This window comes from Henckelia pumila, chromosome 2 (genome assembly GCF_033568475.1).
Source record: "Henckelia pumila isolate YLH828 chromosome 2, ASM3356847v2, whole genome shotgun sequence".
Lineage (NCBI taxonomy): Eukaryota > Viridiplantae > Streptophyta > Magnoliopsida > Lamiales > Gesneriaceae > Henckelia > Henckelia pumila.
In genome coordinates this window covers 94,683,598-94,697,495 of record NC_133121.1, presented here as the reverse complement: position 1 = coordinate 94,697,495, position 13,898 = coordinate 94,683,598, and the positions used below count along the sequence as shown (strand labels likewise).

Here is a 13,898-nt window from a genome sequence, read left to right as displayed (position 1 = left end):
TGGGAGAGAAGATTTCTATTTTCTTTTCTTCTTCTTATTTTTATTTTTTAATTATTGAGTAGTTTATTTTCAACCAAGACGGCGTGATTGTGCCGAACAAATTTATGTAGAAAACTTGGATGTTTGTTTGGGATTTTTTAGAGTTGATTTTATTTTATTGATTGTTAGATTTATATTTGTGTTGTGAATAGTCTGATCAATTGTTTGCTTGCATGTTAATTGATTCCAATTCGACAGAGGAGGTTTCGATTTTGATCACTTTGATAATCAACATATTGTAAAACCGACTAGAAATAGAATTCGATTTCAGTGTGCGGTTTGGTGTAAAATGAATTTTCATAAATATTTAATGCATTCAAATTTGATTAGAATTACGAAAGATTAGTTCATCAATATTTGAATAGGTTTGATTGTTTTAAAAATAGACTTTTGAACAAATTAGGAGAATTTCCATGAATTAAGATTAAATCCGAGTCCTGAATCGACTACATGTTACATGATTTGTTCGGTACCTGCGTGTGTCTTGGTTGTCTTTGTTTTAATTATTTTTATCTTCAGTTATTTTTATTCTTATTTCTTAAGCAGTTTTTATTTTATTTTCTTATTTTATTTAAATCAAATTGTTTTTTATTATTTTGTCTAGATTAAGTAAAATAATTAATTCTTGAGAATTGACAACAGTCCCTATGAGATCGATACTTGGACTCTCTGTCCACTTTACTATTACTTGACCTGGTACGCTTTCCAGTAGATTTATATCACACCGATTTAGCCGGTCAAGTTTTTGGCATCGTTGCCGGGGATTGTTTAGTTAATATTAGGATAGATTATTTGCTTGAGACTAGACATTTTTTTTTCTTGCATTTTTTTTATTTTTAATTATTAATTAGTTTTTTTCTTACTTGTGAGGTACTTGGAGATGGATCATCGACAGGTGTTCACAAGATTTGGCCAACAATACTCAGAGCCTTTCTATGTTTCTTGGGGGAGATTCAATGAATTGGCGAATAGATTTCCATGTCATCAATTTTCGAATTACACGCTCACTCAGATTTTTTATGGTTGTTTGGATGAGACTACAAGAAGTTGGGTGGATTATGGAGCTTTGGCCACTGGCAGTCACCTGTTCAGAAGAGATGAAGACAGTGCTATGCATTTGTTAAATGATATGGCGGATTTCGACTACCATTGGCATTGTGATCCTTCATTGCAAGGTTGGAGTCACAAATATCCTCCATAATTCAACTCCACAAATTTTGCGAACCAACCACCGGAGCGTCAAGAAGAGTGTGTAGGGTATTTTGAGGATCATGTGGCTCAGTTGGAGAATTTTGTGAAAAGGCTGGAAGAGACAAACCAGTTCTTCGAAAGCCGCATCAAATTTTTGAGTCTTTTGGATGAACAGATTGCGCTTCATAGAGAACCAGTTTTTGAGATCTGCCAAGAGCGTGAAGTAATTGAGCCAGAGCGTGAGGAAATAATTTTTGAGGAATCTTCTTGTGAGGATGAATCAAAAGTGACAATGGAGGAGGAAGAAACATACAAGGCTACATATTTTACCTCGTCAATGGTCATTCCATGTACACCGTTAGAAGATTCTTTCTAGCCATTGACGCCACCTCCAAAATATTCCATTCTCTATGAGCTTCAGCCTAGATTCGGAGTCTCCTTCCAAAAGAAAAAATTCATGCCGAGTATTGCTGGATCGACAAGCTTAAACTGCATATATCACGTCAAGCTTGAGGGCGCAGGAAATCAAAACTCATACGTAGAGTCGTATGATTTTTACTATGGGCGGCAGCCGCTCTTTGATGGTTGCTTTTGCATAGTCGGGCTGTAGACTATAAACTTAGCGCTGACTGGGAGCCAACCCAGTGTTTTTTTTTCATTATTATTTTTTTTTTTGTTTTTGTTTCTTTTATTATCTTTTGCTAATCCAATGCCTTACCTGTCGCCTTTATATGTGCAGTATATTGCCCCGCCACCAGAAGTTGTTGTTGGACTTTTACAAAGGAAGATGAAGAGGACGAATACGAAACCAGGGGAGTGTTATTTTTGTTTTCATTGTGTGTTTGTTTCGCATTCTGTTCATTGTTTTGAAGCATTGAGGGCAATGCTTTGGATAAGTATGAGGGGGTAGACTAGTTTATTTTATTGTTTGTTGTGTTTGTGTTGCCTTAGTAATGTTTTGTGTTTGTTTGCATCTCGTTCATTTTTGTTGTTTTTTTTTGTTATGTGTTGCATTAGTAGGATGAGTCATAATAGCCGATGATGATAGAGTTGAAAAAAAAATTGAAAAAAAAATGTTGCTTTTGATTGAACATGAGAAGTTGTTGGTTGAATCGTGAATATTTTTAAGCACGCATGTTAAACTAGTGTAGTGTAGCGATGTAATTGATGATGTTTGTGTTTGCTTGACCATTGCATGACAATAGATGCTTGTTGATCATGATAGTGTCTTTGGATTTCCGATGATTGTTAGACATTGCATGTATGATCTTGGGCGTACCTATAAAATTTTTTGAAAAACTTTTGTTGAAAATTAAGTTAACTCCATCCGGGTTACGAGCAGAGATTGAAATCCTAATCTCTTGTTCTTGACTAAGTATGCGGATTCCATGGGGTTGAAATTTTGAAATTTTAAAATAACAATTTCATCCGAGCTTGGACAATTATTGAAATCCTAATCTTTGTTCCATAGCTGAGTTTGCGGATTAAATGGGATTGTAGCTCCATATGGGCTATAGACGAGGGGATTGAAATGCTAATCCTATCTTAGTTATAGTTAAGTTTGCGGGTAATTATTGGGGCATAAGAAAACTAATTTCAAAATCCGGAGGTACGGAATTAATCTCAAGAAAATGCATGTTTTTGTTTGGGATTGTTGAGATGACGGAGTGCTGGATTGTGACGCTTACACTGATTTTTCATAGGTCGCTAAGCATTCTTAGGACATATTCTTTTGAAGTTGCATGAAACTGGAATGACATGACACACACACGTTTACGTTAAATTGACAGTGTATTGTGAACAATCAGAAGTTTTTGGTTTTTAATTTTTGAAGTTGGATTTATCGTAGGCTATGTTGTTCATGATTCATTCTTACTTATGTCGTTGTTTGCATATTATTTTTGGTATGTCTTGCTCGAGGGCGAGCAAGGTTTAAGTATGGGGATGTTGATAAGTGAATTTTGTATGCATTATTTCGTGATAGTTTTATTTCTATTTTGTGTGCATTTATATTATTTTTAAGTTTTTTCATGTGTTTTATTGCATGTGTGTGTATTTCACTCCTCGGGTTGATTTTGTAGGAAAATATATTTTTGAAGATTGAATTACGGAGCAGCTTTGTTCAAAAAATCAAATTTAAATTTTAGAGAAATCCGAATCCGATCTCCAATGTTCAGATTAAATTTCAAGATGTTTTAAAGCTGCTGTCCAAATTTCAGCTCGATCCGACGGCTAGATCTCAAGATATGAATTTTTCAAAATCGTCGCTCGGAGCAGAAAATTTGTATTGCGCGCGCGCGAGTTGCTGTCCCAGACCTCTGTTTTTTACTTCCGCGCGCGCGCATGTTCCGGGGTCAGTCTTGTTTCGAAAAGTCCTATTTTTTGAAGGAAATTAATTGGTACAAGTTTCGGACCATATAAATAGAAGATATAACATATTTTTTAGGGTTCCGAAGTTCCACAGCGCAGACAACACAGAGGAAGGCGGCTACAAGGCTTGGGAGAGAAGATTTCTATTTTCTTTTCTTCTTCTTATTTTTATTTTTGAATTATTGTTTTTAATTATTGAGTAGTTTATTTTCAAACAAAACGGCGTGATTGGGCCGACAAATTTATGTAGAAAACTTGGATGTTTGTTTGGGATTTTTTAGAGTTGATTTTATTTTATTGAGGGTTCCGAAGTTTCAGAGCGCAGACAACACAGAGGAGGCGGCTACAAGGCTTGGGAGAGAAGATTTCTATTTTCTTTTCTTCTTCTTATTTTTATTTTTTAATTATTGAGTAGTTTATTTTCAACCAAGACGGCGTGATTGTGCCGAACAAATTTATGTAGAAAACTTGGATGTTTGTTTGGGATTTTTTAGAGTTGATTTTATTTTATTGATTGTTAGATTTATATTTGTCTTGTGAATAGTCTGATCAACTGTTTGCTTGCATGTTAATTGATTCCAAGTCGACAGAGGAGGTTTCAAATTTGATCACTTTGATAATCAACATATTGTAAAACCGACTAGAAATAGAATTCGGTTTCAGTGTGCGATTTGGGTGTAAAATGAATTTTCATAAATATTTAATGCATTCAAATTTGATTAGAATTACGAAAGATTAGTTCATCAATATTTGAATAGGTTTGATTGTTTTAGAAATAGACTTTTGAACAAATTAGGAGAATTCACATGAATTAAGATTAAATCCGAGTCCTGATCGACTGCATGTTACATGATTTGTTCGGTACCTACGTGTGTCTTGGTTGTCTTTGTTTTAATTATTTTTATCTTCAGTTATTTTTATTTTTAATTCTTAAGCAGTTTTTATTTTATTTTCTTATTTTATTTAAATCAAATTGATTTTTATTATTTTGTCTAGATTAAGTAAAATAATTAATTATTGAGAATTGACAACAGTCCATGTGGGATCGATACTTGGAATCTCTGTCCACTTTACTATTACTTGACCTCGTACGCTTGCCAGTAGATTTATAGCACACCGATTTAGTCGGTCAATCACCCCTATATGTAACAGTTGTTTAACCGTGTAAATATAAAAATTCTAACAATGATAATAGCATTTAATTATATTATTATTACGATTTTATCATTAAAAAAAAAGAAAAAAAAATGATCGTCGTAACATAGTTATGGTTTTCTAACCGATTCAATGAAAGACATGATTTTAAAATATATATATAGACTATACGCACACTTCATGCCCACCATGTACAAGTCAACTCACCTATTGTATCGGTCAACTCACCTATTGTACATGGTGGACATATAGTGTTGGGCACCATAAAAGAACTCTATATATATATATATATATATATGTATATATATAGACCCAATACAGAGATAATTTGATTTTTTTCCTTAAATAAGAAATAATAGGTCTTTTGTGAGATGGTCTCATGTATAATCCATTAGGTGAATTAACTATGTTCATATTACAAGAAAAAAATAATATTTTTGATATAAAAAATAATACTTTTTGGTAAGTGACTAAATAGAAATTTGCTGAGACTTGTGAGACCGGCGTTTTTGTGAAATAGGAATTGGACTTGTATTTTGATAAGCCATATTCATTCATTTTTCACGTGTAATGGCCAAATCCATTTTGAATATCATTTCTTTAGTGCCTACAAATACCATCAAGACCGTGATACAATACACCACTCGAGCCAACAAAATCATCAAAAGTCACCTCCCCTTGGCAGACTATGCTTCAAATGGCCACTTTCAGACCTTCAACTTCTACCATTTCTTCTGTCACTTGCCTTACAAAATTTAGAGCTTGCATTCATACTCATCAAAGGCTTCGAGAAACCAACATTTCAATATCTCATTACTCGAACAAGGACCACTCTGTTGTTGGTTTAAACAAACAAAAGAATCGAACACTCGTGATCAAAACCAACCCTGAAAGGACAGAACGTAGCCGTCCCAATTCAAGTTTGGTCGAAGAACTGTATGCGATCATGGATATTGTAGCAGATAGAGTTGAAATGCACAAGAACATTGGAGAGCAAAGAAATAACTGGAACCATCTCCTGCTAACTTCGGTCAATAGTATGACTGCAACTGCTGCAATCATGGCTGGAATAGCAGCAGGGACCGAAACCGGATCAGCTCTTATGCCCCTTAAGTTGTCGTCCGCAGTTCTCTACCTAGGTGCTACTGGAATATTGATAATTATTAACAAGATTCAACCATCTCAGCTAGCCGAAGAACAGAGGAATGCTTCAAGGCTATTCAAGCAGCTCCATGCAGAAATCAGTTCTAATATAGCTTTGAAAAGGACTAATTCCAAGGATGTTGGAAGAATAACTGACAAGGTATTGGCTTTAGATAAAGCCTATCCTCTTCCTCTACTCGGAGTGATGCTCGATAAATTTCCTGAACGTGTGGAGCCAGCTGTATGGTGGCCAAAGCACATGGATCAGTCTCGTGACTCGGAGACTACAGTGAAGGGAGCCGAGAATGGATGGAGCCAAGAGCTTGAAGAAGAGATGAGGGAGATTTTATCAGTCCTAAGGAGGAAGGATGATGCAGAGTATATCAAACTGGGAAAGATTGTTTTAAATATTAACAAGATCCTAGCCGTATGTGGACCTATGCTGACGGGTTTAGCTGCCACTGGCGTGTCATTCATTGGATCGTCTAGTCTTGGATCAATTCCTCCATTACTCGGGGTTGTACTAGGAGCAGTGGCAACAATCGTGAACACAATTGAACATGGAGGCCAAATGGGTATGGTGTTTGAGATGTACAGAAGCTCGGCCGGCTTCTTTAAGCTGATGGAGGAAAACATTGAAACAACCTTGGAGCAAAGGCAAGAGATTAGAGAGAATGGGCAAGTTTTCGAAGAAAAGGTGGCTCTTGAACTTGGCAGAAATCTGTCGGAACTCAGAGATCTTGCAAGCGCTTCTTGTTCAAGAATTTCAAATCCACAAGAGTTCGCCAGCAAGCTATTCTGATGAAGTTATATCAGGACCGAGTTTCGTTATGAGCCAGTGGACCATAGTCAATAATCACTCCACCAACTTGACATTATCGATTTTCATGTAAGAGAGAATCATCAGTTTGGTCTCTGTCGCAACGACCCTTTGGCAAGAAACTTCAATTTCAGTTGTCAAAGGAGATCCATTAGTGTTCAGGATCGAAACCTGAATAACATGCATGTATATTTAAACCTTGTCTTCTTTATTAATACGGTAATTAAAACTTTAAAAATCAAGGGTAGCCAAGACGATGGTAGCACACTTGCAAATATACAACAGAGTAAACCTTCCAAACGATATTCATTGAGCTTATTTTTAACTATAGAATAACATATGCCTAAGACCAGGCTGAAATTTTCTAAGATGGGAAGAATACAGAGAGAAGATATATATTACAAGAGTTGTCTCAGATACAAATTAAATCAAAGTTTGCTGTCTGTTCATTGAACCTTTGTACGGCCAACTTCATCATATTCTAACTTCAATTCCAGAATTTAGCAAGTGAACTTTCACTGATGGAACAGGAACCTGCAATTCGTACAACAGTGGAGAAATCAAATCGATGATGAAGTCAAAAGTTGATGGGAGTACAAAGGTCATTGACAGATTGACATGCAGTTAGTTATTTCTAACTAGAACAATCCTAAAAGTCTCCATAAATTATCTTGTACATAGACCAATGTTGATGTCTCAAGGATTACCTAAGAAAAATAACTGAGAAGTTCATCCAATATCAGGAATAATAAATCAAACAATCGAAGAGGATGAGGCATGTCTTTTAGATAGAATTAATAAAAAGAACTACTTTAAATACTGAATCACTTTGTTACCTCCATTCGATGGAAAATACCAGCAGCTAGTGCAGCTGATGCATTTGTTCGGGAGAAAACTTCTGAGAAGTGTTCAGGCGCACCAGCACCACTACTTGCTATTACAGGGATACTTACAGCGTCTGAGATAAGTTTTATTAAATCTATATCAAATCCATTCCCTTGACCTGAAAAGATATAATAAACCAAAAGTTTAATTAGCTCCCATAGAAAATAAAGCACAAAAAATAATGAGTCCCATCAATGATTGTATGAACTATGAAGAACTATTCCGTATATCAACCAACATTCTCAAAAGCGAGAATATAAACAACATAATTTGAGAAAGTGTGGGCTGCTTTTTTTTTCCTTCAAGCCACCAGCCTCTCCATAATCAGAGATAGTAAATGGAAAATTCAGTGATGACGAAGTGAAGAATAGCAAAACATAATTAATTCTAAGCTTTAAAAAAATGCACATCTAAGTTCCACGGAAGAAACTAAGACATGCTCAATCACTGGTTTGAATTATGCATACCATCACAGTCAATGCAGTTCAGGAGTATTTCTCCAGCCCCCAATTCTTCAACAGCTTTGGCAAGCTCATACGCTCCAATTGGTCGACCCTCTCGTCCACCATTCACCTAAAAACAGTGAGCAAAAGGTTTTCAAGTGCTTAGGGGGATTATTTAAGGCAAACTATTCCACATGCTAATGTCAACATAAAAGAGAAGGAAATAAATAAAATGATGAAGACGAAGGCCACCACTTTCCACAATCAAGGTTTGAATGTTGAGAACAGCTAAGAGTAGATGAACGCTTTAAAACCTCACCCAGACCCGTGATTAGCCTTTATTATCGTAACATTCAAAATTGTGAAATCTCTTCCATTAGATGTTAGAATGCTTGAGGAGGTATTACATGAAAATAAGGAATTCTATCTATAATAATTATAATACCACCTACTTGCGTTAATCCAATTTGAACTGTTATGAAATTCACCTATATATGAACCTTTGCATATTTTATCTCAATACTTTGCAAAGATTACTTTTGTTCTAGCAAAAATGACAAGAAATTGATAGATACATGAATATTGACAGAGAGATATGGGAAACAATAGACTTACAGTGCATTGATACCACGCATATTCCTCTCCATTTGGACCTGACACAAGCATAAAATGGTTGTTACTCACAGCTTCTAGTTATTAGCAATTTTAATTTTCCTGTTTAACACCATACTAGGAGGTAAGCTGATCAGACCAAGAAAATATAAAATTCTTGGTTCTGTATCTAAATTATCATAATCTTATCAGCTGCCAATGGACAGATGTACAAATTTCCAGTTATGGACACGAAACTGCAAAGAAAGAATTTTATGCGAATCACATCTACCATTTACCTGGGTTTGTTACTTTTATGGACTTGAATTCCACATCCTTGGGATCTTTCAAGTACACCCTACGTGGATCAATGCTTACAACCACAGCCTGAGACACAAAAAGAAGAAAAGAGCAAAGAAAAAACACATTTTGAATCAGGTATGGATAGGGGGAAATGTGAAAATAGACTACATATTTAAAGCACAGACTTGAATTTTGATATTACGAACAGGAAAGTCGATAAAATGCGTCTTGTGCAAAACTCACTTGATTTCCATAAACTCTGGAGATTTGCTCTAGGCTGCTTTTTCCTGTTTTTACCTAGAGGAAAATCACATAAACTTCACATAAAATAGAATGATCACAAAAAGTTAAGATGAGAAAGGAGAGTACTTTGGTTTTTAGGTACTCCTCAGCAGCATAAACTGCATCACTACCAATAGATATCTTATCTGCACCAGATCGGAAATATTCTGAAGCAACTTCCAAACTCGAGTAGTACCTGCGTAATATGCATTGCATAAACACCAAAAACAAGTAGAGCTCTCACAAAAAAAAAAATTATGGTGCTGTATTGCAAGTCTGGTAGCACAATTACAAGAACGCAAAATGAGAAAGAAGTTCCCTAGGCAGAGTGGACTTTGATGACAAAATAATTACCGGCCACTGGAATCGGTAAAATCTCGGATACCACCTCCAACCGTTAACGGCACAAAAACATTCTCTGATGCATACCTCAATACCTAAGAGAAAACAGATATAACTCAGTGCCAATGTTGTCAAAACTCCCGCTGATAGCCACTGTTATTGCAAGCTTAAAATAAAAAGCTCCTGAATCGCTAAGAAGGAAAAAAACAGAGTACACAAGGCTAAAAAGCCTGAAAACTTAAATAATCCTGTAATTCAGATTGAAATACAACCTGCAGCATTGGCAAATCACCTAGAGGGAAGTCGCGGAAACCAGTAATGTTCAGAAAGCTAATCTGAAATAGCATGAAAGAGAATACCGAGTTAACTTCGTCTGTCTGGATTTTCTTTTTTAACATGTCCTTTTGGTTTACCAGTTCTATATATGCATGCTCCAAGGGAAGGGGAAGCAATGTTCATTGATGTATGTTTATCAAACTGCAATTATCAGTACATTTGTTTGTTGCCCAAGGACATGACATTACCTCATCCGCCCCATCTTTGTAATACTGTCCAGCAAGATCCACTGGCTTGCCAAGGTTTCTCACCTTTAAAGAGAGCAAGTAAAAAATGTTAAAACAGGTCTTGCATTAACATCAATTCTATATTGCTTTACCCTTAAGAAAGACATTAACTTTCACCGTTCGAACTTTGAACAGGAAAGTTGTTGAAATATCAATCAACTTGAACACATGCACTTCTCAGATAAAGCAATATGAAGGACTGAGTATCTAAATTAATAAGATATTTTAACATAATGCAAAATCTAGGAAAATCGAAGAATGCTCATTCGCAACAACCAGCTTAAAGATTACGACTTCTAGAAAATACTTGATCATGAATCATGATAGCATTTGAAATACATGCAAAATAACTAAGTGACTTTAAAAGTGAATTTTCAATAACAGTCAAACACTGAGAATATACTTGTTCACTTTTTAAAGGCTTATTGACACAGAAATCAAAATAAATACTGGAAAAAGGACTTGCAATAGTTTATGAAAAAGACTTCACTGCTCACTCACTAACCAAAGGTTTTCCGCATCAAAAGGTAACCAACAAAGAAGAATTATATGACATAAATAATAAAGCATAAATATGAAAATAATTGCAGTACAATCACTTGCACATTCTCTATACCTCATTTTCCTTGGTGTGCTCCCTTACATCATATTGGTCACCTTTAGTTACGACAAGATCACCTTTGTCATTGGTCCTCACATCAAGACAAGCTATTACCTGAACCAAGTGTGAAATCAAGTCAGATAAATGTTTCTCTGTTTTGGTAACCAAAAAAGAGAGTTGCTTTCCTACAGCCCACACAAATAGCTCCAATTTGGCAATTCTAAGCAGTGAAACAATTGCAACACAAAAGTAATGTTCTGTGGCTGGATGCATCTCTGTGAAAAATTCTTGCTTTGGCTGGTTATTAAAATTATGGTCTGGTTAGGACATCATAGAAAAAGGATTTATACTTGGATTTTGGAACGCGGATCTCATTCTCAATATTGTTCAAATTTTAATTGCAGGGATAGTTTTAATATTTTAACTACCACACGCTTACATGAACGCTTCTTGTTTCAGTACCCTTTACAAATCTGAGACATTCAGGATTTTATAATCCCAAAACCTGAATTCAAGTGGTGAAAACCAAACTATCAAGCCAAACTTATCGAACAATGCTATCAGCATTACTCACCCTCTTAGCAAGCTTAGATGCTGTCCCTGGGACTGGCTTCTGTCTTCGCATGAAAATTGTTGTTGGTTAGGCACCGTGTCAAATAACCATAGAAACAAAGCATAATACTGGAACATGTGTTACCTTTGTTATCTCAGAACTGGGATACAAAAACCTTCTCAGAACAGAAAGGCCAACATCTGCGAAACTCGTTAATGTGATTAACCAAAAGAATTTCCTGAACACGACGCTATAAAACACATGAAGACCAGTTCAGTTCCCTCTATTTAGTCAACAGGGAGCTGAAAAAACTACAAAGCACGCCATGAAAATCTTACCTCCACTCTTCTCTGGGTGAAATTGAACCGCATGGACATTTCCTCTTCTTACTGAGGCTATGAAATTGTCGCCATAGTTGCATGTAGAAGATACCCATTCACGGTTATCGTCTGACTGTAGAAAATAAGGAGAAATTGGCTACTTGAGATATGAGAGAAAGAAATGAAAAATTGAAACGAATTGTGTCAATGGATAAGTATTGAGAAAAAATCATATAATTTACTGGAAGTGCACGGTAAGAATGAACGAAATAAACATGGCGGCTCCCAATGTCATCCAAAATCTGGGATTCTTTAGTTATTTGAATAGCATCCCACCCAATATGAGGTACTCTGAAACCATTTGATGAGTCAAAACGACCTACCACCCCAGGAATCAAACCAAGGCCTTTCACTGAAAAAATGGCATATATGATCAAATTTAAAAGACAAAGCCAGCATTAATACTGAGGTGAGCTGCACTTTCATAAATGAGAATAATTAAATTGAAAATGCAAACCAAATTGAAAGCTACTCAAATTGAAAAGGCAAAAACAGTAACTCAAAGTTTTAGAGTGTTGAAGAACTAGAGGTGGAAAATTATACACAGCTATTTTTTGAACAACTCTCATAAATATAATCATAAAGAGACATAAATCTACAATTTGAGCCAGAAATGTATGTAAACTAATTTTCGCATCAATGATTTACCTGGCCCATTTTCCTCACTTGATTCAAAAAGTAGCTGCAGTCCAAGACAAATACCAAGAAATGGGTGATCTTGCTCAATGTAAGCACAAAGTGCTTCGGCCATTCTACAGATATGACATAAATTTGCAACATGATGTCAATCACTTAACAGATTACTACAGTTAAAATATTCCTACTATTTAACTGCCAAACCAATCAAACATATTCTCAATTTGAAAAGCCACCAATAAATGAATGTTAAAACGACCTCATAATATCAGGGAAATGCAAAAATATATGAGATAGACAGTAACACAATTGCTTTCCTTATTCAACGTGCAAGCCTAGTCCTTTTATTTTATGAAAGCAATCTTTAGTCTATGGCTTAAAACTTTCAGCTCATAAAACTACTCAAATTGAATTTTTTCACTTCAAAGTTAGATCACAGCCAAAATGCATAGCATAAAATTAAGAATGCAGCATAAGGATTAAAGAGGCTCACCCCTTCTTGTTCAGCACATCCATGGCAGGTGCAAAGGCACCTACACCAGGAAAAATAAGACGTTTAGCATTCAGAATATCCTCTGGCGTTTGTACCTACATCGCAGTTAAAAGTCAACAAATTAGAAAAACACCCTTCTAAAAAATATAAATGTCACACTCGATTCTATCAATTTCAATTTCGTTTTCCCTTCGCGTGGTTACAGACTAGCTAGTGATTTGTTAAGGAAAAAAACAAGGATTGAAAGGTTGAGCAAAAAAAGTTACATCTTTGATGTCGAATCCCAGGAAACGAATGGCGTTTCTGACACTCCGCACATTTCCAGCTCCGTAATCAAGCAATGTCACCACTATCACAAAAAATTCACAGCAAATAGAAAATGACAAAAAGGAGCACAGCTGAATCAAATAAATTCAAGAAAACAACTCAAAAACTTTACTAATACTTTCTACGCTTTTCTACCATTGTTTACGCATCGCTCACATTCTATGTATAGGTATCGAGAGTACCAGAGTCATCGGCAGAATGAGCAGAAGCGCGAACAGAGAAAGCTCTTGCAGGTCTGTATTTGAAGCGGTGAAAGCGACTGAATTGTTGCGTAAGTCGAGCAGAGGAGTACGGGGAAGAGGATCTTGCGGTGGGCAGCTGTGGAGCAAAAGAACCCGCCGCCGCCATTTGAGCTGCCGCAAGTTGCGCCACCCTCGTCCGAGCTTTGGTGGTTGTACCGAATATATTTTGGGCCTAAATCCTTTTCAGTAGCCCAAACGTGATGACAAATTATACTTGGTTTTTTCACACCGAGTATTTATTTATTTTATTTATAAATATACACTTGGTTTTAATTATTTTTAATGAGAATTTCTCCAATCGACTATTTCTTTGCAATTTTTTTTATTTTTTATGTTTTGATTAAGGACACTCCAACTCTTTGGTAAGCGAGATTTGATGATTACAAATTTACAATATGTGAATATATAATATTGTTATATTATTATTAATGGTTAAGTATATGATGTTTGCATGGTGTATAAGTTGTGAAAACACTATAATGAAATGTATATAAATTGTTTTTAAAATTTTATTCTAAATTTTTAACTTTATCAATTTC

General features: G+C 35.5%; 2 protein-coding genes across 2 annotated transcripts; one reads left to right on the top strand and one right to left on the bottom strand.

The window, feature by feature from the left end:
• Positions 1-5,421: 5,421 nt before the first annotated feature.
• On the top strand, positions 5,422-6,879 carry LOC140879996 (probable F-box protein At4g22030). Its single transcript, XM_073284023.1, has one exon. The coding sequence runs from the start codon at positions 5,444-5,446 to the stop codon at positions 6,698-6,700; it is 1,257 nt and encodes a 418-aa protein (XP_073140124.1). The 5' UTR covers positions 5,422-5,443; the 3' UTR covers positions 6,701-6,879.
• A 114-nt stretch (positions 6,880-6,993) lies between these two features.
• LOC140879995 (imidazole glycerol phosphate synthase hisHF, chloroplastic) lies at positions 6,994-13,548 on the bottom strand. Its single transcript, XM_073284022.1, has 19 exons — positions 13,300-13,548; positions 13,057-13,139; positions 12,791-12,885; positions 12,310-12,413; positions 11,844-12,013; positions 11,620-11,734; positions 11,426-11,481; positions 11,303-11,341; positions 10,744-10,842; positions 10,089-10,151; positions 9,837-9,899; positions 9,577-9,659; positions 9,310-9,418; positions 9,184-9,237; positions 8,937-9,024; positions 8,662-8,699; positions 8,071-8,176; positions 7,555-7,721; positions 6,994-7,252 (listed from the first exon to the last, which is right to left on the bottom strand). The coding sequence occupies exons 1-19, from the start codon at positions 13,463-13,465 to the stop codon at positions 7,193-7,195; spliced, it is 1,758 nt and encodes a 585-aa protein (XP_073140123.1). The 5' UTR covers positions 13,466-13,548; the 3' UTR covers positions 6,994-7,192.
• Positions 13,549-13,898: the final 350 nt, after the last annotated feature.

Excerpts from the sequence above, each read along its gene's own strand:
- LOC140879996 (XM_073284023.1), top strand. The coding sequence starts at position 5,444 with ATGCTTCAAATGGCCACTTTCAGACCTTCAACTTCTACCATTTCTTCT.
- LOC140879995 (XM_073284022.1), bottom strand. The coding sequence starts at position 13,465 with ATGGCGGCGGCGGGTTCTTTTGCTCCACAGCTGCCCACCGCAAGATCC. Across the intron at positions 9,900-10,088 it reads ACAAAGATGGGGCGGATGAG|ATTAGCTTTCTGAACATTAC; the intron begins GTAATGTCATGT and ends ATGCTATTTCAG. Across the intron at positions 8,177-8,661 it reads ATGCGTGGTATCAATGCACT|GTGAATGGTGGACGAGAGGG; the intron begins GTAAGTCTATTG and ends CACTGTTTTTAG.